Source organism: Phialemonium atrogriseum (genome assembly GCF_030411735.1).
Source record: "Phialemonium atrogriseum strain 8032-3 unplaced genomic scaffold QBC33scaffold_16, whole genome shotgun sequence".
Taxonomy (NCBI): domain Eukaryota; kingdom Fungi; phylum Ascomycota; class Sordariomycetes; order Cephalothecales; family Cephalothecaceae; genus Phialemonium; species Phialemonium atrogriseum.
The window spans coordinates 752,320-777,386 of NW_026848153.1; the positions used below are offsets into that span (position 1 = coordinate 752,320).

The 25,067-nt window shown below is 56.9% G+C and overlaps 10 protein-coding genes across 10 annotated transcripts; 3 read left to right on the forward strand and 7 right to left on the reverse strand.

Moving 5' to 3' along the window:
• Window positions 1-201: 201 nt before the first annotated feature.
• QBC33DRAFT_560226 (uncharacterized protein) lies at window positions 202-863 on the reverse strand (the record flags this gene model as incomplete). Its single annotated transcript, XM_060430042.1, has 2 exons — window positions 202-780; window positions 861-863. The coding sequence occupies 2 exons, from the start codon at window positions 861-863 to the stop codon at window positions 202-204; spliced, it is 582 nt and encodes a 193-aa protein (XP_060282538.1).
• Window positions 864-1,627: 764 nt separating this feature from the next.
• QBC33DRAFT_516222 (DNA helicase) lies at window positions 1,628-5,394 on the forward strand (the record flags this gene model as incomplete). The annotated part of the gene is made up of 9 exons (XM_060426136.1): window positions 1,628-1,679; window positions 1,779-1,802; window positions 1,934-1,994; window positions 2,097-2,650; window positions 2,712-2,981; window positions 3,142-3,592; window positions 3,629-4,346; window positions 4,479-5,090; window positions 5,164-5,394. The coding sequence occupies 9 exons, from the start codon at window positions 1,628-1,630 to the stop codon at window positions 5,392-5,394; spliced, it is 2,973 nt and encodes a 990-aa protein (XP_060282539.1).
• Window positions 5,395-5,397: 3 nt separating this feature from the next.
• Window positions 5,398-8,739, reverse strand: QBC33DRAFT_116954 (fungal-specific transcription factor domain-containing protein). Its single transcript, XM_060421947.1, has 2 exons — window positions 8,265-8,739; window positions 5,398-8,197 (listed from the first exon to the last, which is right to left on the reverse strand). The coding sequence occupies exons 1-2, from the start codon at window positions 8,419-8,421 to the stop codon at window positions 5,673-5,675; spliced, it is 2,682 nt and encodes an 893-aa protein (XP_060282540.1). The 5' UTR covers window positions 8,422-8,739; the 3' UTR covers window positions 5,398-5,672.
• Window positions 8,740-8,995: 256 nt separating this feature from the next.
• QBC33DRAFT_560230 (DUF636-domain-containing protein) lies at window positions 8,996-9,681 on the reverse strand (the record flags this gene model as incomplete). Its single annotated transcript, XM_060430043.1, has 4 exons — window positions 8,996-9,027; window positions 9,089-9,209; window positions 9,283-9,396; window positions 9,535-9,681. The coding sequence occupies 4 exons, from the start codon at window positions 9,679-9,681 to the stop codon at window positions 8,996-8,998; spliced, it is 414 nt and encodes a 137-aa protein (XP_060282541.1).
• Window positions 9,682-9,914: 233 nt separating this feature from the next.
• Window positions 9,915-14,346, reverse strand: QBC33DRAFT_611985 (uncharacterized protein). The gene is made up of 6 exons (XM_060432467.1): window positions 14,175-14,346; window positions 13,433-14,110; window positions 13,331-13,382; window positions 12,952-13,295; window positions 11,788-12,922; window positions 9,915-11,674 (listed from the first exon to the last, which is right to left on the reverse strand). Exons 1-6 carry the CDS (start codon window positions 14,285-14,287, stop codon window positions 9,971-9,973), a joined length of 4,026 nt encoding a protein of 1,341 aa, XP_060282542.1. The 5' UTR covers window positions 14,288-14,346; the 3' UTR covers window positions 9,915-9,970.
• A 135-nt stretch (window positions 14,347-14,481) lies between these two features.
• Window positions 14,482-16,439, reverse strand: QBC33DRAFT_542525 (serine/threonine-protein kinase SRPK3). The gene is made up of 3 exons (XM_060428281.1): window positions 15,970-16,439; window positions 15,332-15,900; window positions 14,482-15,262 (listed from the first exon to the last, which is right to left on the reverse strand). The coding sequence occupies exons 1-3, from the start codon at window positions 16,185-16,187 to the stop codon at window positions 14,631-14,633; spliced, it is 1,419 nt and encodes a 472-aa protein (XP_060282543.1). The 5' UTR covers window positions 16,188-16,439; the 3' UTR covers window positions 14,482-14,630.
• A 572-nt stretch (window positions 16,440-17,011) lies between these two features.
• On the forward strand, window positions 17,012-18,280 carry QBC33DRAFT_542529 (uncharacterized protein). Its single transcript, XM_060428282.1, has one exon. It carries the CDS (start codon window positions 17,171-17,173, stop codon window positions 18,020-18,022), a length of 852 nt encoding a protein of 283 aa, XP_060282544.1. The 5' UTR covers window positions 17,012-17,170; the 3' UTR covers window positions 18,023-18,280.
• Window positions 18,193-20,840, reverse strand: QBC33DRAFT_117031 (ankyrin repeat-containing domain protein). Its single transcript, XM_060421948.1, has 3 exons — window positions 19,441-20,840; window positions 19,013-19,367; window positions 18,193-18,953 (listed from the first exon to the last, which is right to left on the reverse strand). The coding sequence occupies exons 1-3, from the start codon at window positions 20,625-20,627 to the stop codon at window positions 18,363-18,365; spliced, it is 2,133 nt and encodes a 710-aa protein (XP_060282545.1). The 5' UTR covers window positions 20,628-20,840; the 3' UTR covers window positions 18,193-18,362.
• Window positions 20,841-23,514, reverse strand: QBC33DRAFT_117036 (acid protease). The gene is made up of 2 exons (XM_060421949.1): window positions 22,719-23,514; window positions 20,841-22,655 (listed from the first exon to the last, which is right to left on the reverse strand). Exons 1-2 carry the CDS (start codon window positions 23,059-23,061, stop codon window positions 21,055-21,057), a joined length of 1,944 nt encoding a protein of 647 aa, XP_060282546.1. The 5' UTR covers window positions 23,062-23,514; the 3' UTR covers window positions 20,841-21,054.
• Window positions 23,515-24,954, forward strand: QBC33DRAFT_589513 (Rrp15p-domain-containing protein; the record flags this gene model as incomplete). The annotated part of the gene is made up of 1 exon (XM_060431583.1): window positions 23,515-24,954. Exon 1 carries the CDS (start codon window positions 23,968-23,970, stop codon window positions 24,952-24,954), a length of 987 nt encoding a protein of 328 aa, XP_060282547.1. The 5' UTR covers window positions 23,515-23,967.
• Window positions 24,955-25,067: the final 113 nt, after the last annotated feature.

Here is a 25,067-nt window from a genome sequence, read left to right on the forward strand (position 1 = left end):
AACCTCGCTAACAGAAAGTGGCTTACCTCTTTTTATCCATCCCATATCCATCCCATATCCATCCCATATCCAATCCTCCCTTTTCAGGCGCTACAGGCCCTCGCCCCCCCAAAAACGCAATAAATCCCACGACCCGTTCCCACGACCCTGTCGACCATGGCCACAAGTTGCCCCCGTTGTGACTCGAATCGTCGTCCCTCATTATAATCGTCGTCGTAGTCCGGATATCTTCCCCTGGGAGAGGGGTGGAACAATACTGCATCCTCCGACCGCACCCTTGCCGGATGCTCGACGCATATATATATATATATGCGAGGCCGGGAGCGCAAACACTGTGAAGGCGAGGATCTGTAGTCGAGCAAAAATTCGCTGGTGGCCGTGGTATGCCTGGGTATCATCGGCCGCAGAGAGGAGGAAGCTCGTCCATCCCCGGGGGAGAGGCAACAGGAACCAAATCCTCAAGGGTGTGTAGAGCAGGCCTACGAGCAACCAGAGGGTCGTCGCGGGGAGGAAGACGCGGTAATACCAGGCTAGGCCGGCGAGTGCGTGGAGGGAGAAGCGTGTAATGGCAGCGGTGCCAAGGGGGATGCTGAGGAAGGCAGCCATGCTGGTGGCGACAAGGGTGTAGGAGGCGGCGTTGGCGGGGTTGCTAGGGTTGGTGTTGTGGCTGATAATGCAAATGAAGACGACTGCGAGGGGTGCAAAGAAGACTATCTGCAGGAGCAAGTTGATGGCCCTAACGATGGCATAGTACTTGCCGTCGCCGCTAGCTAAGTTGGTCTAGATTAGGACCTGGATTGTCAAGGTCAGTATCAGTTCTTTAGTTATTGTTCTCGGGGCTAGGTTGGGGGGTTACACACCATTGCGATGCATCTTCCGAGGCCGACGAGAATGAGGCTGACATGCAACTTGCTTTGTCAAGGAGGAACACCCACGCAAGACCTAGCTTTGGAAGGTGGCAAGTTAGCTGGAATAGCGGAAGAGTAGGGGCAGGGTATGCTCATCATTAGAAACAGGGCGCCGGGCCGGGAGGTGCCATCCAGGATGTTGCTAGGTACCTAGGTACCTAGGTAGGTAACTTGCAACGAAAGCCCTGCCACGGATCCACGTGACGCACACAAATTGATGCCTTTGGTCAAAACTTTATTTTGCCTCCTGCTCGCGAGAATCGCTTCATCCTCAACAACACCAAACTTCGTGCGATAGGTAACTGCTTGCAGTTCCGATCCCCTCCGACTTTTAGGTGTTTATCCCCATTCTTGCGTGGGTAAGGCAGCCTAAGAGCTTGTATCTTAGACACTGCCTCTCACTTTAGTTATTAGATACGGCCTATCGTCCTGCTGTTGTTGTCTTCGGGATCGAACCGGTTCGCTAACGCGCCCGGTTTTTGCTCGTCCTAAACGAGCGTATCTCCCGATACCGAAGACTTCTCTCGGCGTCGTCTTGGCTTCTGCCATCTTCTTTGTCATTGACCCGGTTTGTGTAGCGCCCGGTTTTTTGCTCGTCGAGCACCTTTACCCCTCTCAACAACGACTGGTATCTTAGCTCCGTGCCATACCATTGTATGTACAGTATCCTATCGCGACCCTCATGTATTCTGACTTGCATCCAGATTCCGTCACTCGCCATGCCTCAGCCTGGACCTAAGAAAGGCGCTGGAAAGCAACCCAGCGAGCCCGGTAAGCAACCCAACGACGGGGCTCCCGCAGGCAAGTTTACCCAACGGAGCATCTGGTCAAAAGAATGCGTCTTGCTGCATGGCGGTCGCCAAGGTCCAGCTATCGGCGGCAAGAAACTTGGATGTGAGTTGTTTTTCCTCCGTTGGAAGCCGTGAGATGATGCACGGGAGCAATAAGAATGAGTGTTAGCTCCTAAGTCACGCCTCACATCTCCTTTGGTGCCCAAATGTAGCATTTGCTAACTCTTGTTACAGTCCCAAACGAGATCACCAACCAGATCGTCGTGTCTCTCGTTACGTCCCTGTCGCCCGACACGTTAGTTGCACATCTTGGCATCTAGTGTAAGTATCGTTTGCTGACGTTACGTCTAGTGATCCTTGGCTGGGTTTCACGCTGGACTTCCCTCTTGGCGACCAGCTTGACCTTGAAGAGAGGCTTTGGAGTCTGCCACACGTTCGACCGGAGAAATCAGAGGATGGTCCCAACCGACCTCTACCGGATTACGGTCAAGTTCCCCCGCGGCCAGTTCAGCCGCTCATCCGCGGATATGACAGTCAGGAACTACCTCCCTTCTGCCGTTCAGGCTAGCAAGAACCTCACTATCCTGATTGTTGATGTCCACGCCGACGCGGAGGTGACTGTCGAGGGGTTTGGCATGCCGTTCACCAATCCGGGCCACCCTAGCGAGGGGTGGATCAACAAAGACGAGGCCATCATCGACAAAGTTACCCTGTTGGATATCTTGCAGCAGCGGCATTTTGCTTTTGTGGTTGGCTTAACGGCTGACAGCGTCGATTTTGCATGGGACCCCATGGCGCTTGGCGACCCGTTCTCCTATCCCTATGGGACCGAGCATTCCTGGGACATGGCGCGATACAAGACCATGCTGTTGAAAACTAAGGGCCACCAATTTGCACCTGCTTCTCGTTTTATCAATGACAACGAGCATGTTGCCTGCCTGACGCAGTCTGGTATGTGACATCCTCCTGCTTAAACGCCCTGCGACACTGACCGCGACACTGACCTTTCTAGTCGTCCAAGATACCTTCTGGTTGGAACAGGACGCCGAGACAATCCGTAACAGGAACTTCTCCGCATATTTTGTTACGACGGGCCACGGCGCCGTGGACCAGATGTCCACTTTCTACACCATCGTGTCTCTGAATCCGACATTCTATTCGGAGTTCGAAATCTCCTGGCGCCGCCTAAGCAAGTGTGACTCGCTCTTCCTCCGCCTCTTCAAGGATAAAGAGGACCCGTCGCCGGTAAATTGGCAGGCTAAGCTCGTGGACAATCCGAAGGGTGTGCCAGCCCTCGCTGAGCATCCCGTCGCCGACAATGAACTAGTCCTCTTTGTGCGACGACCCCTCGGTAGCGTCTTCGACGTCAAGACACGACAGCCGTAGCGCCGCCCTCCAAGCCAAGAAGTCAGCAGACGAGTATTAGAACTACGCGGCCCTAGACTTCGACGCGGGACTCCACGAGGCTGAACGCAAAGTCAAGGCCACCTGCCTGCTTCTGCCTGGCGCAGAGCCGTTCAACCCTGTCGGCTGCCGTGACCGACAGGATGCTGCTCTCACCCCGGTCGACCTTCGCGCGGACGTCGAACACATGATGCGGCTCCAGCGTGACCTGATGAGAGGCACGGGCTTCTGGCCGAGCTGCAGACCCCACCGTGAGGCCGTCATCGAGATCACTACCGCCCTTAACGCTGTCAATATCGACGACGGCGGCGAGCAGGTGAAAGAAGTCCGCAAGACGAGACCAATTCCTTCAGTCAGTCTCTTTGACACCAAAAACGCGGCCTATCTCGAATCCCTATTGGAGGAGGCCCTCGTGGATGACCGCGCCCGGTTCAAGGCGTATATGAGCGAGAGACCACTTGGGGTTGGGCTCATCACAGTGCCTGCCGGGTAAGTGCAAACACCTCCGGCTTGACTCGATATTAGAACTAATCTGACTCCACTGCAACTATGGCAAGACGACCGCCATCCGGCCGGCGTCGTCGGCATGATGGCCAACCCAAGGATCGGCAAGGTCTTCGGATCGGCACCCAGCCACGGCGCCGTCGACAACTTCGCCGCGCGCGTCGCTGAGGTCGATGCACGGGTCACAAGTCGTTATAACGAGACTATGCAGCAGGTCGACCCCACCCACGTCCCTCTCCATCGCCGCCTCATTGTCCGGGGATACAGGATCGAGCACGAGATCGCGGCTTTCAAGCACTTACTCCAGTTCCCTGACAACCCCAACAACGCGGCCCCTCATGGACGGTGGAAGAAGTCGCATTGGAAGCTGCCCTTCTCGCCTACGTTCTGGCTGTTGGTCGTGCTCCGCCACAAGGGTATCGAGACCAGTCTCGGTCCAGGCGACAAGCCATCCCTCCTTTCGCTGCGTGAAAAGATAGACAACGCTGAGGAGTTGGCTCCCCTCTGTGACGTTGCCACAGGCAAGATTGACTGGGCAGAGTACGTGAGCACCAAGGGCGTGCACGACAACAAGATCCGCGCGCTGCTAGAAGACATTGTTGCTGAAGCGGATGGGCTCTTCACTGTCCCGGCCGCCGTTAGCCAAGAGGACCAGCCATACTTTCGCTGGCACAGAGAGACCGCGCAGGGAATTGCCATCGACGAGGCTGGAAATATGGGGCGTCCGGATGCTTATGCGGTCTGGGGCAATACCCTTCTCCCAATTCTCCAGGCTGGCGATTAGAAGCAACTTCAGCCGGCCGTAATGGCCCTCCTTGACATGGACGAGCATAATAACTCGCTGAACCGCAATGGACTGGACGCCAAAAAGTCAGTCCTAGGGTTCTTAAAGGAAAGCGGCTTTCCAGTCTACCGGCTCCGGACCCAGCTTCGCATGGCGAAGGGTCAGTTTGACATGATCCACCGCCTCATCTACAGCAATCTCCCACTGAGATACGGTCCGGAGTGCGATATTAGTCGCCACCACCATGCAAATGGGGTTAGACTGGAGGCGTACCTGACCGAGAGGTACCCCAGCCTGAAGCCGTCTCCGCCTGATACCCTCGCACCAGTCTTCGTCAACTGCAAAGGTACATATACCCTTGTTGACCCTGTCACCCGGTCCAAGAAGAACCCCGATCAAGCCCGCCTGGCCCTAGACTTCATCAGCGACTTCGTCGAGAAGTCGGGCGTGGACCCCAGCAAAGTCGTCGTGTCCATCTCACCGTACAAGATGAACGTCGAATGCATCAATACCATGGTTCGGAAAGAATACCCGATCCTGCACACGATGCAGCTGGCGGCCACTGTCGACTCTTTCCAGGGACGGGAGGGCCAGATCGCTGTGGTGGTCATGGGCACCACCCAGAAATCGGGGCCCGGGTTTACGACAGACAATGAGCGGCTCACCGTGATGATGACTCGGCAGCGAAGTTCACTTCTGGTAAGTCGGGAAATTTGCAGTTCAACTTCCTGAAATAATGACGCTTTACTAATAACTCCCGTCTTCTCGCTAGGTGTTCGGCGACCTCGACGTCACCGGGAAGATAGAGGGGAAGGATGCGGCTAAGCTGGAGAAGGAGGCTAATAAGCGCATCCAAGTCGTGGATGATGAGGGGCAGGTCCACTTTGCTAAGGCGGTTTTGCTGCGCAGCATCATGGCCCATTATGTCAAGATGGGGCGAGTCATCAAACTTGAAGCCCCGAAAAAGGTCACCGCAGCGGCTGCCAGTGGACCAGGCCAGTAATGCGAGCGCGGTACCGTTCTGTCGCTAGTTTACGTAGCCCCTAATGCCCCAAGCAGAGAGGTGAATATGCTTAAATATTGGGAACCTTCATGACTAAAGATCTCCAAGTCCTCCAGAACGCCACCCCAACACCTTTAATGTCAAATCGATGTAGGTGCCTTGAAGCTTAGCTAAACGGACTGGCATGGACTCTAATCATCCAGTCAAGCCCGACATTTAGGCTGGCGTTGCTAACATCATAGTCTTCGGCAAAACCACCCATTTCCTGTTCCCCCCCATCAACCCTCCCCTCCCACAAGCATATCCCTACACACCCCCAACCGCTCCCTCGCCTCCTGCAGCAGCTCCCAGTGCGCGCCCGCGAGCACCCCGCGCAGCGCGTCCAGCAGCTCCGCCAGGCCGTCCGCCAGCGTGGCCGCGACGGGCTCGCCCAGCTCCGACAGCCCGGCCACCGCCGACAGGTACGCCGCGACACCTCCTCCTCCGGCGGCGGCGGTGGACGGGTGGTGGGCTGCTGCACCGCGGGCACCGGTGACGTGGGGAGGGGGGGACTTCCGGAGGGCCATGACGAAGGACCAGATGCAGAGGGCTGCGTAGTAGACGATCCAGGGGCGGTGGGGGTCTGGCTCGGTGGGCCACGGGTGGTGTTGCTGCTGGTGCTGGTGCTGGTGATGCAGGTGGTGGCCGTGATGGTGTTGATGTTGGTGGGGGTGGTGGTACTGGTGTTGGTGCTGGTGCTGATGCAGGTGCTGCTGGTGTTGGACAAGCAGCTGGTTCCGGCGCGGGTCGACGAGCACGCGGTGGAGGAGCTTGAAGGCATGCAGGACGGCGTGGCGGGTCGAGGGCAGGCGAGCCCACGCCTCCATGCGCGACGCGACGTTGGCGAGGTCCCGCGTCGAGACGCGCCGCCCGAGGAGCCGCTTGGCGCCCGCGTAGACCTGGCAGTCGACGATGTCGACGTGTAGGCTGATGTGCGCGAGGTGGTATAACACCGCGGCGCTCTGGATCGGCCCGTTGAACGACGGCGACGACGAGGCCGCTCGCCCGTCGTCGGCGGTGCCTGCCGCCGCGCCGTGGCTGGGGCTACCTGTGCTGCCCTGGGCGGCGTCGAAGCTCTCCTTCCAGTTGTCAAAGGCCCGGAGGAGGAGCTGTTTCCAGTTGTCCCGGGTTTCTGTCGACGGCGTCGTCAGGTTGAGCCACCTAAGGTGTGTCTCCCGGTGGCTGAGGTGCCAGCCCACGCTGAGGAGTCCCGACATGATGATCATGCGGCCAAAGGAAAGCGTCGATACCTCCTTCCCGTGCAGCGCTTTCTTAAGCCCGTCGAGGAAGGACACGGATCTGATGCCGTACATGCGCAGGTTCGACTCGAGCTGCCTGGCGGCCTCGGGCGTCTGCGCGGTCCAGAGGTTGTCGTCGCAGGGCAGAGGGAGGCGGATCTCGTGGGGGGCCATGTCGGCGGCGTGCCCGAACATGGCGGCGTGCAGGATATCCATCATGAAGGCGGCAAACACGACGCGGTGCATCGCCTCCGTGTCCGCCCAGCGGGTCCAGGCCGTCCGCGAATCGACCCCGACGGCGTTGAGGCTGTCGGTCGAGGCGTGCTCCTCGGGCGGCGACTCGCTCCCGGACCGGCCGATGAGCGGGCTGCCCCGGCGAAGGAGCGTGAGCGTCGGCGTGTGGTAGATGTGTGCCCGCTCGTGCAGTCGTCGAGACGAGTACATCTTCTCGTAGAACTCGAGGAGGAGCAGGGACTGGGCAACCCAGAGGCTGACGGGCGGGGAGGCCTCCTCCTGGACCAGTATCTCCCACCGGACGCAGTCGATGATGAAATCGGCAAAGTTGCCGTAGTCGGAGAGGTTGCGGGTCGAGTCTCGGCCTCGGAGTGAGGCGGCGCCGAGGGCGAGCATGATCATGAGCAGGAAGACGGAGCACCGATTGCACGGGAAGGTGGGCTGGTGGACAATTGGCAGGCGCGGTGACACAGACTCCCAGAACTCGTGCAGGCAATCGTGCATCATTTCCAGGTGCAGGGCCGGCAGGTCGTCGCCGCTCTCGTGGGTCAGGTTGGCGATGAGGGGCTCCCACTTCGGCTGCCTCCGGCGGAAGGTCTGGAACCACCGGATGATCTCCTTGCGGCGGAATTCGCTAATGAGCTCGTCGCTCTCGGCCAGCCGGGGCGGCGTCTCCAGCTGAGACCGGCCACTGGTCAGCGACTCGTAGTCATAGTGGATGTTGCTGTTGAGCGTCGACTCGAGGCCGCCCTCGAGGAAGGGCATGTGAGTTGCACTGAAGTCCCTGTAGAGACCCTGGGGGTCGAACAGCCAGGTGGCGAAGTTGGATTGGTTAGTTGGGTAAGGACTGCCACCAAACGCGATGACGGGGGGCGGGCCCGATAATGTGTGTGGCTCGCGGTGATAGTAACTGGCCTTTGCCGGCGCAATCATGTTGACGGCTGCCAGGTCAGGGAGGGCAGCCGGCCAGCCCGATGGCAGAGGAATCCTCGAGGGGCCTGAGCCTGGGAGAGAGGCCACGGGATTGGTGGTGGAGTCTGGTGTCAGAAGGATAGCAGCATCACGAGGAACAGGCAGGGGCACCCGCGGCTCAACCCCATCGGGGGAGGAGACGGGCGCCGCGCTCCGCAGTCCAGGGTCGCAACCGTCCTTGGAAGAGCCGAAGCTGGGAAGTCGGTTCCTCGGCATGTATGAGGAAGAGTGACGTTTCTTGTGGCGCGCGAGAAGGTCAGCGCGCACAAACTTCAGTTCACAACCAGGCACATCGCATTTGAATATTTCCTTGGGAGTGTCTAGAGGAACATGTCAGCGCGACCGCACGGCGTCTGGGGCAATGCATTGAAGCTGCCGGTTCCCTACGATTCAGCTGGTGTCGTTGGAGATGCTCAGCTCGCGAATAGATCTTGTCGCAGCCGGGATACTCGCAGCTAAACTTTCGTGGCGCGCCCTTGCGACTCGCACGTTTGTATGCGCCGCCGCTACTGCTGCCGCCGTTCGGTGACTGTTGGGTGGCCATAGAAGAACGCGCTCATCCTCCCTAGCAGGAATGAGCGCGATAGAGGGCGGGGCGTAATCAAGGAGCCACAGCTCAAGCGCTCAGGCCATGGGCGCCAAGAAGAGAGATGAGATGCGCGATGTCTCCGACAGCAACACAGCAGCGGCACTATGCGCAATCCAGTGTCGAGAAGGGCTGCGGGAAAGCGAGATGTGTGGGGTCGTCAACTGGGATGTGGGTGAGACGATGGAGCCGCCCGTTGGCAGCTAAGCCCCCACGCCGAAATCTCCACAATGCTTGGCGTGGGGGTTTCAATAAAGCTTAGCTTGTCCAGATAGGGTTAGGGTTAGTCTTGGGTTCAGTTCTACGTGGGATCTTACCATCCGAGACATCATTTGAGATGAAAGGAGCGTGAGAGCGTTGCCCTTGACTTAAAAAACGAGTAAAGATCATCCTCAATCGAGCACACCCGGCTCAGGATTGAGTGGAAACAGGGAGGATCGGTAATTAATAGTTGAACCATCAATTCATACAGCTTCAGCTTCAGCATCCATTACCGATGGCATTTGCGAGCAACTACGGCGCCCGAGTGTTGCTACTCCATGATCAGTTGTTTATGGAATAGATCTGGCCGAGTTAATTAGCGCAAAATAACCCATAACACCATGACCACCGAGGCTCATCCTACCCGGGATTTCCGGCATCCACTCCGCCCTGTTCACGCAGAAGAACTCTCCCTTGGGAGGGACCTTGTCGGGCTCATTGAAGGTGCCCCAGAGAATATAGCGGGCCTTGTCGGCTGCAGCTTCCTGGAATGACACGCGTTAGTCGAGGCCAATGGATAGAGAGGTAGTAATCCCTCTAGATCTCGAGTTCACGGACCCCATATTCGCAGATGAATGTTCCACAGGTGTCGCAGAATTCCCGGATGACGCCATTCGCCTGCGTGAATAGCTTGGGATCCCCCTTCTCGTACTTAAATCCGCTGAGAGGAACCTAGAGGCCGAGGTTAGCGTAGTCGGCAAGCTCAATACTAGCATCTAATAGCAGGGCAAACGGGGGGAAAGGTCGCGAGATTCTTTCCTATCTGGCTACTGTCATTGTCACCTGTAATGTGCTAGAGCTCTCGCATACCTTCGTGGTCAAGCCGTAATTGGTCCCGAATGCCCTTCGACAGCTGGAACAGTGGCATATACTGGTTCGAGCGTCGTCGGTGGATTCTAGGTGGGCAGAGTACTGCAATTTATTGCAAACGCAGCGGCCGGTGAGATCGAGCCCCATGTTGATGGTGATTGTTCGAAAGGGGTGGTGGTTGGATAAGGAGGTATTGACAGCTGGGATGGGGGGACAGGGTCAGTACAATGATGTCTAGAAGTGTTTAGCGATGAATGATGCCATTGGATTTATTTGATTAATTCAGGTTTCGTAAAGATTATTTATGGTCTTAGAATCAGGGCTTTGGGTGTTTGGATGCACCTGGAATATGTGAGCGACAGCCTGACGTCAACGATCCCCATTATTATCAAGGGTTGCCACCGATTGAGAAAATTGGATTTCATTGTACCAAGCATTAGATCGCCATCAGCGCCTGGATGACACCTTCGAGTCCCCTGATCGTAGCAGGGTCTAGCTGCATCTTGTAGAAGCTGGCGTCCTCTCCTTCCTCGCTACTTTCGTCCAGCCACTCTTCCTCAGTTCCCGGCTCCCATTCCCATTCTTCGTCGCTTTCATCATCAGCCGTCCCCTTCCCCTCTTCTTCACTCCTCTCCTTCCTCAACTCAGCGAGGTCCAGTGGCGTATGCCCATCCTCATCCCTCGCCTCCATGTTAGCCCCTTTCCATAGGAGCCACTGGACGGCTGCCAGATGCCCTTTGGCAGCGGCAAGATGGAGCGGCGTGAAACCTCTCCTGTCTTTCACCTCCTTGTCGATGGCGGGCGTGAGAAAGCTAAAGAGCGCCCCAAAGTCTTGGATCACGCCTTCTGCCATGGCAGCCAGATGCAGCGGCGTCCTGCCGTTCTTGTCCCGCTGTTTTTTGTTGGTGGCGTCCCAGAAGTACTCCCTGGCGAGGTCGCCATGTCCCTTGTATACAGCCCAGGCCAAGGGAGTCCTCCCTCCGTTGTCCGTGATATTCATGTCGGCGCCGGCTTCGATGAGCGCGGCCACCACTTTTCTCGAGCCGTGCATGGCCGCATCGTGGAGCGGCGTCATGCCGTCCGTATCCCTGGCGTTGATGTCTGCTCCGGCTCGTAGGAGCTCTCGGACAGCCTGCTCGTCGTCCTGGCGGTGTGCGTCGTGTAGCGGTGTTCGCCTCCGGACGTCTTGGGTGTTGACATCGGCTCGGAGTTTAAGCAAGGAGTGGAACGCGTCGTGGGAACCTCGAGCAACTGCGTAGTGTAACGCCGTCCAGCCTAGAAAGTCCTGCGCATCGATGCCCTCCTTGGGGCTAGGGTATGACATGCGCCGAGTTTCGTCCTCATCAATGTCGTCATTACAAGCAGCCTCGTGAAGCGCGCTAAAGCCGAATTCGGGAGGGTTTACACCAGGGTAGCTCTCAGCGTGTGCCACCAGATCGCATTTCCAGGCGCGACCTTGCCGTTCGTACAAGCCCATCAGACGGGGGAAGATGGCAGGGTCATTGTACCTTGACGCCCCAGCCGTGACCCATTTTTTAAACATGATAAGCTCCGATATTTCCATGTCGTCGAAGAGCTGGCCCTCCCACAACACGGCTGTCGCAGTAAGCGCCCTTTGGAATTCCATCACGAGCGACGTGGCCTCGGATGCGATGTCGGAGCTGTTGTCCCGTGGAAACAAGGCGGTCCTCCTCAATAACCGCACGAAAGTAGAGCCGGCCTTCTTCCAATTGCCTTGCTGCTCAAACTGATGCCCAAGTTCCTGCCCGCGTTTGAGAATGGCGTGAACAGGCGGCTGCAGATTCCACGCGCTCAACGGCGGGATGATCCCAAAATAGATGTCGGTAACGCAACCAAGTCCAGCACCTTCAATGTCTCGGACCAAGGTCGAGAGCTTTTCGTTGCGAAATGTATCCGTTTCCCAGGAAGCATGTGGGTGTGGCCCCTTGCGCTCAAGGAATGTCCGTATTTCTGCTTCTCCGAAGATAGCCCCCGATACAACTATACTCTCGGCTATTACCGCTGCCGCTGCCCACATGAAGGCGGAGAACATGTGGTGAAGATACAATGTCTTCAAGTCACCCTGTGAAACCACCGCCAGAGTTGATTCCTTGTCTATGTCGTGTTTTATGTAACCTACCTGGCGCCGGGTCCAGAACAGTCATATGTCCATGTCCGTGGGCGGATTGTCGATAGCGTTCTGTGCAAAACCAGCTAGGCGATGCGTCTCGACCTCAGGGGGGCATCATCGACAACATAGTCAATATCCCGCGATTTTCTTTGCTCGGGAGAGAGCTCAAGTACGTTGGTATAGCTGTCGTCAGGCAACCACCAGCCGAGGTCTCGTTCCAGGCTTCTCGCATCGATCGAGCCCATAATTCTGAGGTTTCTTTTGCCCGGTGCTCCCTGGTTTCGTGACCGAGTAGTATCTCTGAGCCGTATTCTCGGGTTGTACGCATTCTCTTCTTGGCGGTTCTCCCTTTGGCAAACAGAGTATAACCACAGCGAAAGGGCAGCTTCGATCTCGTCAGGGGAAGCCTTCCATAATCCCCGCGACCGGGATTCCCGGACCACACGGAACACGATGGGTTCTTGAACATCACAACTCATCGAGGTAAGATGCCAAGTAAGGATACCGGTGCCACGATCAGGGCCTACCAGGGAGTCCATGACTATCTCGATCGCACGGGCCAGAGCAACGGCCTCTGCGGACGTATGCCCTCGCCACCTTGCCAGTGCACCAAGATCTCGTCTTATCAACATCGCCCGGTGGGCCCTTGAGTGGCGAGCGGCAGTCTTGTAATCCGGTGCGGGTTTCCTGGGGTTCTCGAGAGGTTTGATACCATAATCCCAGCCGTCGTGGTCCGCCCAGGGTCTGCTGTATTTATCACGCTTCTCCTCATCCCCGCCGTACTTGTCAGGATGAAGCCAGGGAGCATTCGAAGGGTTGCCAAGAGTCATTGCCAACCAGTCCAGTTCGTGGCCAAGGGGAAGTGGTTGGGAGTTCGGGCTTTCTGCGAGGTTGCGACGAACCAAGGATCTGAGGACCGCCATGAGAATAGTCGCAGCAAGTTGAGCAACAGACACAGTCCAGTTCATCCCACGTAGTCCCACAAACTGGACGACGAAGCCACAAAGACTGGTTACCGTAGCAACCAGAGTTGCCATCTCCATGGTTGGTTCTCGGAAGAATGCCAATCTCCTGATCCCAAAAGACGTCGAGCTTCGCCCCTGTATTACCCTCTGCGACGTTGTTATCACAAGTTGAGCCTTGGTTGGGAAAACTGCAAACGACTCAAAAGACTGATCGTTGACAGTCCCTGATCTTTGCAGCCAGGCAACTCGAGCCTCTTTCCCAGCTGCTGGACGGTATCTCCTTTCTGATGTGCTGCTTCCACAACATGGCCGCAAATCAACATACCGCATACCAGCATCAAGGTACCCGCTGCGATGCAAGGAAAGGCGTAACTGGCCGGCGCGCTCTCTTGGAGTAGGTTGCTGTCGCTGAGATATGTTGCCGTCAGTCCGCTGTCGAGGAGCAGGGAAATCTGAAGAATCGTCCCACATGCGGCAACCACGTAGGTCTCTCGGCTAGTTGCTCTATTGCGAATGTTTAGTGAGATATTTGGGGTGTGGACAACTGTGTCACGGACGACCGCAACTGGACGTTTTGAGGATTTCGAATCGTGGGCCTTGTTTTGCGACTGTTCAAAGCTTGCGTGCGATTCCCCGGCTGGCGTAACCTTTTCAATATCTGGCGGCTGAGTTCGTTACGAAACTGGAAGACGGCGGGGACACGGTATTTGGTGACGGAACCGCGACGATGGGGCGAGGAACGGTAAGGTAAGCTTGCGGGTTTCAGAAACAGATTGCCATGGTCAGTGGTCGCTTACGGTACTCAGCGAGGTGCTTTTTCTTCTCGTCATCTCTCAGTTCCATAAACTCGAGATTTACCGCTGTGTCGTTGTCCGAATCCCCAGGCTTTTCACTCGCACTCCGTGTGCCATCAGAATTCTCAGTGGTCTCACTGACACTTTGCGTGCTATTAGAATGCTCGGCGTTTTCGCTGGTACTTTGCGCGTCGTCGGAACCCTCAGTGCTTTCACTAGCACTTTGTGTGCCGTCTAAATGCTCACTGCCCTCAGCTGAACTATGGGTGGTGTCCTGGCTCTCCGACCCTACAGTCGGGGTTGCATCCGTCACGACTGTGACTGCCGTTGAGGCTGGGGTGTCAGGTCTCCTTTCGTCAAGAGTAGTTTCGTCCGACTCATCAGAGACGAGGATGACGAACTCCCGAATTTCACCCTCGCCCATGACTCTGACAATCTGCTGACCATTCCAGAGCTCGCACACTTCGTTCGAGGTGGACGACATCAACTCGGATTCAACAATAGCGCGACTCTCCCTCGCCCTCCCGATGATGGCCTTGAGCCATGTAGGACCTCCGACTCTAATAGCGCTGACGATGGCCGTGATGATGCCCAAGGGCACCATTGCCAGGATGACGTTGTCGGCCCACCCCATGCTCTGGCTCATAAACTGCATCGTGACCCTCTCGCCAAACAACGAAAGGATGCTATTTGGGGGCCATCGTTAGCAAAAGAGCTTTCCCCGCAAGATACGCAAAATGTGACACGTACGGTGCTAGGTCCGAAAACAGATTATTGGAGAAGTCATCTCCAGCGCCCTCCCCGGCCGCGCCTGCGATGAAGCAAGCTCCAGCCAGCAGTTGAAGGAAGCTCCTGGCCGACATGTTTCACGACGCGTCTCTTTTGGAGAAGCACAAGCACGGTTGCTGGGTCGGAAATTCGCAGTCAGGAACGACGATTGAAGGAGGGTTGGGTTCCAAGGCGATCAGGACCAACCATGGTCGCCGCTGCCAGTGATGTCTGCACAATATGCAGAAACTGTGACCAATCAGCCATGTTTTCGTGTCGCGTCAGCGCCCAGGCATTTTCGGCATTTTTTCAAGCATCTAAGCTGTTATTTCCAAATATAACGGAGAGGTTCTATTGAAATGGTTTGGATCTTCTCGTGGTCCTCATGCTCCAACATTCCCATTTCTACCACAAGGTACTTAGGGAAGGTAACTAGAATCAAAAGTTGTCCCCTTTAATCCAAGGGTGCTCGAGCAACCCACGAGCCGAAGGGCGTTTCAGCGGGTCGATTTCGAAGATCCATCTCAGCAACGCCACAATTTCTCTTTCCTCCTCCTCACCAATGTCATCAGGCTTACTGTCCTTGAAGAACTTCTCGAGTGAGTCGTAGGGCTTTGAGGCAGCCTCCTCCTCGCCATATTCATCCTCGCACTCATCCAGATCCTCATCCTCGCCCACGGAATCTTGCGCTTCGCCCTCCCCATCGGGCCAGTCAGCCGTATCATCGTCCGACCCGTCGCCCAAAGAATAATGCCACGGCTTGGAATCGAGGCGTTCGCCACTCGGCCCGTAGTATTTAGACGCCCTGGGCCACTGTTTGATCATATCTTCTGGCAAGGGATGAATGATGTCGGTGAGTTGTATCAGGTGGCCATCATCGACACCCTCGCGGGAGACCCCAATTGGAGGTATTTGGAAGAGTGGTTGGCCGGTTAGGAACTCGAAGAGAAGGCACCCAAGACTCCAGATATCAATGCCGAAACCAGTGGGGTGGCAATTGAGGATCAATTCTGGTGCCCGAAGACCTGCAGGCGTGACGACAGAGTTGGGCGGATTATTGGCCAGAAAAGCTTCAGTAGAAGGATGAGAGTTAGCTGCAACAGACCATCAAGAAGTAGATTGTGCGACATGATACGCACCACCGCCCATATCTGCTATTTTCACTACTTGCTCCTCTTCCGGGAGAGTGTAGTCGGAAAGTGGTTTGGCCACGGCAAGATAGCTGGGAGCCCATTTATCGGGTTTACCGTCCAGTCGGTGCAGAGAGTCGATTTGAGAGTTGCTTTTATCTTGTTGTAGTTGCTCGCGGCCAATGGTTCCGAGGTCCTGCAGAGCGAACAAGATATTTCCAGACTGGAGGTCACCATGCACTACACCGTTTGCGTGGAGGAACTGGAGGCCGCATAGAACATTTCGGAGGATTGCTCTGGTTTGGTGCTTTGGAAACCGTGGCCACGAAGGATTCAGAGGATCGTAAATTTCCACGGGAGCGTTCAGAACTGACGACAGACTCGGTCCCATGGGCTCCAGGACCAGACATTGATGCTTCCCGTTCGGGCCCTCGTGAACAAATGAGTCAAGCAGCTGAACAATAAACTGCGAATCGTGGTCTTGCGGTGCTTTCTCTGAGATAAAATTTTGGATTGAAAGCTCCCCAGATCCATACAGTTTAGCAACCTCGACTTTCAGAGCGACGTAACGAGAGAGGCTATCATGATGCGTCTGAGTGTTAGCACAGCCTTGGATGACAGGTGGTGCGAACGGGGCGAAGGCTCACGAATAATCCCAAGCCAGCCAGACGGTGCCAAAAGATCCGTGCCCAAGCTTCCGAATGACCTCGTAACGGTCATTAAAGACATCACCGAAATGAACAGGATGGAATCCACCGGGGTGGTAAGACTCGGCCCATTCGCATGGCGTGCCTAGTTCGTGGAACCTAAAGGTTCTCTCGGATGTAGGATCTCGCGGCGGGGGTGTTGGTGGTTGAGAAGACATGGTGCATGGGTAAATGATGCTGTGTTGAGAGTTGGAGAGGGGGGAGCGAGTCTAGAAGGAAGCGAAAAAGGGAGATAAGGTCATGCCGCCAATCTCTATGTGGTCTATCCATGGATGCGATTATATCTACTCTGGGTGGCCAGCAATCCTCCTGGAGCATGACTGCAGACCAGCAAGCTCGCTCTCAATTTGGAGAGGTTTGGCTCGATTCGTTACTCTTGTCACTGGCAGAATTAATACTCTGAATGATTGTTATACAAACGAACATTAATAGAACAATGACGCCCCGACACCCTCATGATGGTATAAATAAGGGTATAAATAATGCTGCAAGCCGAAGCAGACAGGTAACGCTGGGACTACAGGCTGTCCGCGTGGAAATCCCACTATATTAGACGACAGGGTATTAGATATTTGTTCATTCAATCGCCTTCCCCTTCCCGTTGTCTTTCGCCGCCGCCGACGCTTCATGAACGTTCCCGAGTATCTAGGCAGTGTGCAGTGTGCAGTGTGCAGACCAGACCCCCAGTGCCTGCTTAGGCCCATGCTCGTTTCTCGAGCCTAGTGTACTTGATGCCGTTTTGAATCACTCGAGGTGTACTCTGCTGGGGAGAACCGGGGACAGGGCTGGGTGGTGGACTCACCAGACATCAATAATCAAAAATGCAGCTTACGCAGGATTCCCTTGCTGCAGGGTTACATCCTTACGACCAATGAAACCTCGACACGTCCGCCTAGTTGCTAGGCCTCCAAAGGGCTGGTAAGTCGGAATGGTAACATGATTGGCTACGCCTAGCTAGTCGTACTGCATGTCAGATGTTAGTGTCCCAGGGTAAGGGGCTCAAAGGAGTCATCTCCTCGCTCTGCTCATTTGTCGGCAATGCCCCGTTTTCGGCATTCCGAACTTCTTTCACAAGAACTACCTAGGTTGGGCCTCGTCATCGCTCTGTTGGTTGACCTGATCTTGAGGATCGACCGAAAAAATGCAGCCTCCATTCGTAAGCAACCCGACATACATCCTCGCACCGAACTGGACCTTCGTCCCTGGAGGTCCAATCGATCTCGGCAACATCGTAGCAGATCCCTTCCGGCCTCACATGGTGCTCACGAGACCGGATCCCGAAGCCTCGCCGTCCATCCAGCGACACGTGGATGAGAACTGGCAACTGCACCTAGCCTCGGGATCCGACGTGACTGTTGGCCTGTGGGTCAAGTTCGTGGATCTGGTTGGCGTCAAGCTGGGATTGGCGCACAGGAGGCGGCTGAGCACGGCCTACAACATGACAGCCCTCGAGACTGTCTACTACACAGACATGCCCACCATGACGCAGGTCAAGGAGCGGGTCAGAGACCCGGACGTAAAGGAACTCATGCGCCTCGACAATCCCTTCTCCAAGCCCGTGTTCATGATCACCGGGATCAAGATCGCGAGAGGCTTCTCTCTCTCTGCTGGCGGGTCATCCGCGGACGGCGGCACTTTAGGAGCCGAGGGTCCGGCTGGCTCTCCGGCTACGGTTGGAGGCACCGTTGGCGTGGCGTTTAGCAAGGGACACAATTTTGGATTTGACTCCAAGGGCGACATCGTGTTCGCATACCAACTGATGGTCATCAAACCCAAGGGCTGGAAGAACAAGACATTCAAGCTGGCCGAGTACCACTCCTCGGCTGCGTTCCTTGGCGATGATGAGGACGAGGAGGATCCTGAGCCGGAGGTGGAATTAGACTTGCCTGAAGTGCAAGATTTCAAGACCATCAACTCGTCTATCACGGACACGACGGTCGCGGATGGACAGACAGAATGTATATGTATCGCATTCGGGCAAGACGGGCATTAGAGCTTGTCTCGCGGGTAGGGGCATTTGGCTATTCAGGCAGGGGTTCCGGGCCGCCAAAAATATTTGGACAGTTGGAGCATGAAAAAGACCAGCTGCCAGCACGAAACAAAGCGACGGCGACGGCGATGGCGATGGCAACAGCAGCAGAGACGGCGACGGCAAGAGTGCTTTAGCAATAGTGACAGCGACGGCTAGCCAAATGCTCCTACCCTAACATTTAAATATCCCTGCCTGGATAGCTAAATGCCCCTGCCTGGAAAGTTGAATCCCCTGCCCAAATAGCTAAATGCCCCTGCCCGCGGAGACAACCTCGGGGATTAAGGTCTCTCTCCATGCTCGGTCAAGGCAGCCGTAGCATTGCCGCTTCCACCAGTTGAACACAGTTTCTCCCCTCGTTCTCAAACAGGTCCCAGATGTGAGCGTAGTAACGATTGTTTCCCTTGTTGACCGCGCTGCTCTTGAGCAGCTCCAGCACGCCGGCCGGCGTCCGAAGCTTCTCCTGGGCGCGCTTGCTAGCCGCATTGCAAGCGACCCACTGCATGACCATGGCGACCATGCCGGCCATGATGGGCGTGGCGACCGAACATCCCGAGCTGGTCTCCGTGGACGTGTACGGAACGTTTTCTCCCAGCGTCCCATAGAGCGGAAGGCCCTCGTTCATGGGCACGGGGGGAGGATCGTAGGCGTTGACAAAGGCTCCCTGGTTGTCCGTACCGCGCACCGAGATGACGGGATGCAGATATGCCGGGAACAGCTCCCGTTCGTTGGCGCCGTTGTTGGCGGCGGCGGCGAAAAACACGATGGAGCTATTCCTGTCGAGGAAGGCCCTTCCTATGGCCTCCCTGATCGGTGGCGATTCTTGCCTAAATCCAAACGACATGCAGACAATGTCTACATTCCATTTTGTGGGATCTTGAGCGTGATGGATGGCCTGTGTGTGCTTCCGTCAGTTCGGAAAACCCGTTGATCTCGTCGATGCTGACCCCTTACTCTTGCTACGTTGTCCGCCGATGCCTGGAGCTCGGATCCCGTTCTCGCGATCCGGGCAACGAATATCTCGGCATTTCTAGCCACTCTCATGAGCAGGAGCGAGACCATTGTGCCATGCTTATTCGTGTCTTCATCGACTGGGGTTGGTTCGGACCCCGCGAAATCATGCCAATGGTCTCCCTGGATGCGATCCAGCTGGTCCGGATACATCCCAAAGTACCTGGCATTGCTATCGCATCCAGTATCCAACACGGCAATTCTGACCGGGGGCACTGCCCCTTTTCCCGAAGCGGTGGCAGCTTGGATAAGCCTATTGTAGCCATCGAGTCTGCTGAGCCAAGCGCCTGCGCCACTCCTGGAAAGATATCAAAAATACCGTTAGTGCGGGCTCCTCAGAACTGGGCTCAGGACTGATCGTGGGTGCTCACTTTCCGGCGGCAAGAAAGCTTGCACCGTCATGCTGGTTCTCCATGTTCAGGTTGATCGCAGCGAAACGCAAGTCAGATATTGCGGGGGGAGCTGGCAACAGGCTAGACACCTGGTGATGTTGTTTGTCGTTTGCTAGGTCATGAGGCGTCTTTCCAGCCTTGGTCTTGGCCTTTGCATTCGCATTTCGCTCCAGCAGCGTTGCAACCACTGCGATATGTCCACTAGATGCCGCCAGATGCAGCGGGGTTGAATCATCCCGGCTTCTAGCCTCGATATCAGCGCCGTGGTTCAGCAAGAGGACCACGATGTCGGTATATCCTCCCGCTGCCGCTTGGTGTAGCGCCGTCAAGCCAAGTCTGTCGATCATTGTCTCCCGCGACGCGCCATTATGGAGCAGCAGGCGGACGATATCTCCGTGCCCATTGTCAGCAGCCAAGTTCAAGGGGCTCCATCCCGAGGGAGATCGACAGTTGACCTCCGCTCCGCGGTCAAGTAACAGGATCACCATAGCAGGATAGCCCTCTTTCGCAGCTATGTGGAGTGGCGTCCAACCGAAATCGGACCTTGCATTTATACTGGCATTGTGATTGAGTAGTACCTTTGCTGCCTCGACATGGCCCCTCTCCGCTGCCTTGTGCAGGGGCGACCGGCTGCGGAACAGAGCCTCGATCTCAGCGCCGCGCCGGACCAGGAGGTCCACAACGGCTGCGTGCCCGGTGTATGCAGCCGCGTGGAGGGCCGTGCAGTTGTCGGCATATTGAGCATTGACGTTGGCGCCGCGGTCGAGCAGCAACTCTGCAAATGCCGTGTGACCCCCTTTCGCAGCAAGAACAAGCGGCGTGGCGAATCCTGGGGCTCCGGCCTCGATATTGGCTCCGGCATCTAGCAAGATCTCGGCTATTTTAACATGGCCTCGTTGTGCGGCTGTTTGTAATGCTGTGCGTCTGACTGGGGGTGATATATTTGGTTGTTGGTACTGGGCCTCGAGAGAGGCCTGGTGCTGTATGAGCAGCAAGACGACTTCTGGGTTGTCATTCCACGACGCCGAGTGCAGAGGAGTCCATCCTGCTGCAGAGTGTATGTCGGGGTGCGTGCCGGCAGCAAGCAGACGTCTCGCGACTTGTACGCGGCCAGTGCGTGCGGCTATAATTAAAGGATCAGAGGCGCTGCTGACCTCTGGTGCCATGATCAATCAACTGGGGCCGGGTTCGTCAGGTAACCGTCTAGATCATTTGGGATAATTGTTCGGTGACTTTGGACGGTCAGCGAGGTTAGGCAGACGGACCCCGCGCTTCGCTGACCGGGCCGTTGGGCCGGGGCTACAGTATCGTGCAAAAGTTTTACCCCCTGTCAGGTATCGAAAAGCGCACTAAATCGACCAGGGATACCTGACCCACTGGGCAAACTTAACCCATTATACCGCGGAAGCTAGTGGAATATAGGTAGATTATCCAATCCGAGGCACACAGATCCATCTCAGCCCCTCCGGTCCACACGGTAACGCTAGGACTACAGGCGGCTGCCCGCGTGGGAATGCCACTATATAGATGACAGGGTATTTAGATATTTGTTCATTCGACCGCCTTCCCCTTCCCCTTGTCTTTCGCCGCCGCTTACGCTTCGTCATGCTCATTATCCTGGGTTAATTCATTCTTCGCTTGGTGCGCTCCCAACGCCCTCTCCTGCTCGGGGGAAACCGCTCGAGGCTCCTGCGCCACAGCGTCCTCGGAAGACATATCGATCGGATCCGAGACAGGCGAGACTGGTATCCTCGGGGGGAGCGCGGGTTGACGGTACTCGGGCACCTCAGACATGTCCGACTCCGGGATCGTCGACAGGGGCTGCCGGCCTCCCACGACGGACCCGCGCTGTCCCTGCCCCTGTCCCTGCTCCAGCGCAGCAGCAGCCGCCAACGCGGCCGCGGCGGCGACGGGTGTGTTCCCGGCCCCGGTCTCCGCCTCCGGGTCCTTGGCCGACTTGTCCCGCGGTCCGCAGCACAGGCGTTTCCAGATAATAATGGCCGCCACGGATGCGACCAGGGCGATGATGCCGAAGGCGACACCCAGCCCGATGGCGACGCCATTGCCGTTGCCACGCCACCCCCTCGAACCTGACCGGTCGGGTCCCGAACCGCCGCTGCCGCGGCCGCTCCCGCCTCCCGACGAGCTCGTCGAGTGGGGGTCGCACGAGTACGAGTAGCCCGACGGCACCGAACCACAGTACCGGGTGGCTGAGGGCGCGGGCGCGCCGTAGCTGTCGAACTCGACGACGGTTGGGTCGGGGCGGTCGGCGAACCTCGCGGGCGCGAGGGCGATCTCGTCGTTGACGAGGTCGAAGACCATGTACGTGCGCCGCAGGAGGGAGCTGCCGAGGTTGTAGTAAGTGTACGAGCCGTACGAGCTGGTGCGGTTCTGCACGCCGCAGAGGCACAGGTTCGGCGTCTGCTGCAGGTAGTACCAGTACACCGTGCCCTGCGACGTGTCCCTCGGCACGATCAGGTCGCTGGCGTGCACGTCGAGGACGGGCCCGTCGGGGCCCATGAGCTGGATGCTGAAGCGCGCGCCGTCGTCGCCGCCGCTGGCGGCATCGCAGGGGATGACTGCGACGCCCATCGAGTAGTTGTAGGTCGCACCGGTGAGGCTCCACATCTTGGCGGCAATGGACTGCGGGAGGTCCGAGATGATCTCGGCCGGCCCGAAGGTGGCGTCGAAGGGGAGCTCATTCCACGCCAACTCCTCAGACGGAGCCGTAGCGTCGCTAGACCCGTTGAAGCCGTTGACCTCGACGCCGAAGGTGGACGAGTAGGCATAGGATGCGTATCCATCGATGCGGACCAGCTCGCCCTCGTACTTGGAGGTGTCGATGGCGCCGAAGAGGACGCTGCCCGATGACCCTGCCGCATCGTCCAGCCAGATGCTGTATGCCTTCGTGTTGATCTGGCCAGCCCGGAGAAGACGGTCGGGGAAGTTGCTGTACTGGTTGTAGTTGTAGGTGTAGGACGACGTCGAAGTGTTCGGGCCCAAGCCCAAGACGCCGATGTACTGGCTTGAAACGGAGACGACACCGATCGGGAAGTTCTCCAACTCGACGCCGCCGACATTCAAGGTATCTGTGCCGTTGACCCCGCTGGCGTAGGTGCCGTCGGCATAGCTGGCGTCGAAAGACGTGTACTTCTGGCTGGCGTCTAGGTATGTCGACGACTCGGACATGTTGACTGTCAAGTGTCAGTCTCAAGGCGGCTGCAGAAAACAGAGGAGCCCGCGCAAGATCAACATACAGCTCCCCCAGTGACAGAGATTCTCGTCCAGCGCGTATTCCCCATAATAAAAGTCTTCGTTGTTGTAGTATATAGGGTCACAACTCAACGAGGTGGCGTCTGGGACCCAGGTATCAGCCGCAGACGGCGAGATTAGCAGGGCCACCTCCTGTCCCGGCGTGCCGACGGTGACATTGACGACATAGGCAAAGCCGACCCGGGAGAGCGACGCCGACGCCGTGTCGCGCCCGGTCAGCCCCGCCGCGCTTCCAGCCCGACGGGAGAACTCGAACTGCACATGTGCATGCGCAAGACCGAAGCAGGCCAACGCGAACCAAAAATTCAAGCGAGTGGATGTCTTCATGATCGAAGACGGGGTATTATTCAAAAACAAACAACGCAAAAGGTGCTACGATAACGAAAGTCGCATGGTCAGTCGGAACAGGATTGGAATATCAACGAAAATGGAAAGAGATGGTGAACATCTCGTAGAGTCGAAAAGTTCGTCGACCGTTGGGTTGGGGACCAAATGCGCCAAGAGCCTGCTAGGCCGGCACCTCCGTCTTGATTGGTCGTGAGTGAGGATACGAGATGAGTTTTCCAGGCTGCGGCTCCCATGTACGAGACGCTAGCTCGTGAGACCCCTATTGCCAGGGTCGAAGAATAATTAACACCAATAATCAAACCCAAAAATAACCAAACTAGAAGCTAACAAGCGAATCTAGTATAGTTCCCGCCCTCAACCGGTAGCACGGCCGATCAGCTGTCCGGGCGACTCTGGCCTTGTCGAAATACGGCATCCAAATGAATGGTATCATCTTGGCTGCATTTTTGCCTCATTTAAGGTGTTGGGGGCTCGTGCGCGTTCAGTGGGGACGACAAGCGGTAGGTATCCAGAAAGCATTTTCGATCTGGCTTCACTGCTCAGGCGCCACTCTGGGTCATCCAGGGGCAGGATGCTCTCCAGAAGCTCAGATTAGTCACAGGTAATTGACCAATTTGACGATAAGTCACTCCTGTCTCCCATGATACAGGCGACAAAATTTGGCGTACAATGGACCGGCCACCATCATGTTGAGGGATCTGTTCTGTGAGTGTGAGTGGTCGCCCCAAGGGGGAAGGTGGGGTAGCTCTGCCTGCCAGGTCTCACCGCCAAAAATTTCTGGGGAAGGAAAAACCAGGACACTCGACCTCACCTGCTCTTCCGAACCCCAAAACTTCCCAGTATTTCAAGTCCACCTTCACGCAGAACCGCCTCGCACATCATAAAATGGCCGGGCAAGCATTCAAAAAGAGATCACATGATGATGCGGCAAAATCAAAGACTGCCCGTCCGTCGAAGAAGCAGAGGAAGCAGCTCGCGTACCACAGCGATTCGGACGAGGTCGAGGACAATGCAGATGACTTCCAAGCCGTCAATCTTCTCGACTCGGACAACGAGGACATTGAAAACGCACAAGTAGACGATGTGGGCTCAACAAGATCGGGATCCGACTCGGGGTCAGGCTCGGACAGCGAGGAAGACCCTGCGCGTGTCAAAAAGCCCAAGCTCCGCTCAAAGAACACGGCCAACGCCGCCGCACCAGGCCTGGAGGAAGAAGCAGGCTCCGACGTGTCCGACTACGAATACGACGACGACGAGTACGACAACCTCGACGGCTCCGACGACGGCTCCGGCGACGGCGGCGGCAACCCCAACACCACGCGCATGTCCAAGTCAAAGCGCAACGACCCGGCCGCCTTCGCCACGTCGCTGACCAAGATCCTGTCGACCAAGCTCTCGGCCTCGCGGCGCGCCGACCCGGTCCTGGCCCGCAGCTCCGCCGCGCACGAGGCCTCGCGCCAGGCCCTCGACGCGTCGCTCGAGAGCAAGGCCCGCCGCCGCCTGCGCGAGCAGAAGCGCGTCGCCATGGACAAGGGGCGCGTGCGCGACGTGCTCGTCGCGAGCAATGCCGTCGGTGGTGGCGGTGGCGGGGAGAATGAGGTGGAAGAGGGGGAGGGGGCGACCACGGGGCAGATCATGGAGGCGGAGCGGAGACTGCGGAGGGTCGCGCAGAGGGGTGTCGTCAAGTTGTTTAATGCGGTGAGGGCGGCGCAGGTCAAGGCGGCCGAGGCGGAGAGGGCGGCGAGGAGTGGGGGGATCACGGGCGTGAAGAGCAGGGAGGAGAAGGTTACAGAGATGAGTAGGAAGGGCTTCCTGGATCTGATTGCGAGCGGTGGAGGGGGGTTGAAGAAGGGTGCATTGGAGGAGGCTTGATTGAGCATATATGTTCTCACTCTGTCTTTTCTGGTTAAATTTAACCTTGAACTTCCGTTTCCGTGTCCTTATATCACTTTCAGCAAGAAGGATGGTTGATACGGCACTCTTTG

Bases quoted from the DNA above. Each gene is read 5' to 3' on its own strand.
- QBC33DRAFT_116954 (XM_060421947.1), bottom strand. From the start codon at position 8,421: ATGGCCACCCAACAGTCACCGAACGGCGGCAGCAGTAGCGGCGGCGCA. The intron at 8,198-8,264 runs GTAGGGAACCGG...ATGTTCCTCTAG, and splicing joins CCAACGACACCAGCTGAATC to ACACTCCCAAGGAAATATTC.
- QBC33DRAFT_611985 (XM_060432467.1), bottom strand. From the start codon at position 14,287: ATGTCGGCCAGGAGCTTCCTTCAACTGCTGGCTGGAGCTTGCTTCATC. The intron at 13,296-13,330 runs GTCCCCGCCGTC...TAACGAACTCAG, and splicing joins GTTCCGTCACCAAATACCGT to CCGCCAGATATTGAAAAGGT. The intron at 11,675-11,787 runs GTCGATGATGCC...ACCCGGCGCCAG, and splicing joins CGCGGGATATTGACTATGTT to GTAGGTTACATAAAACACGA.
- QBC33DRAFT_542525 (XM_060428281.1), bottom strand. From the start codon at position 16,187: ATGTCTTCTCAACCACCAACACCCCCGCCGCGAGATCCTACATCCGAG. The intron at 15,901-15,969 runs GTGAGCCTTCGC...GCATCATGATAG, and splicing joins TGGCTGGCTTGGGATTATTC to CCTCTCTCGTTACGTCGCTC. The intron at 15,263-15,331 runs GTGCGTATCATG...CTTCTACTGAAG, and splicing joins AATAGCAGATATGGGCGGTG to CTTTTCTGGCCAATAATCCG.
- QBC33DRAFT_542529 (XM_060428282.1), top strand. From the start codon at position 17,171: ATGCAGCCTCCATTCGTAAGCAACCCGACATACATCCTCGCACCGAAC.
- QBC33DRAFT_117031 (XM_060421948.1), bottom strand. From the start codon at position 20,627: ATGGCACCAGAGGTCAGCAGCGCCTCTGATCCTTTAATTATAGCCGCA. The intron at 19,368-19,440 runs GTGAGCACCCAC...ATATCTTTCCAG, and splicing joins AGCTTTCTTGCCGCCGGAAA to GAGTGGCGCAGGCGCTTGGC. The intron at 18,954-19,012 runs GTAAGGGGTCAG...AAGCACACACAG, and splicing joins CGGCGGACAACGTAGCAAGA to GCCATCCATCACGCTCAAGA.
- QBC33DRAFT_117036 (XM_060421949.1), bottom strand. From the start codon at position 23,061: ATGAAGACATCCACTCGCTTGAATTTTTGGTTCGCGTTGGCCTGCTTC. The intron at 22,656-22,718 runs GTATGTTGATCT...GACACTTGACAG, and splicing joins TCTCTGTCACTGGGGGAGCT to TCAACATGTCCGAGTCGTCG.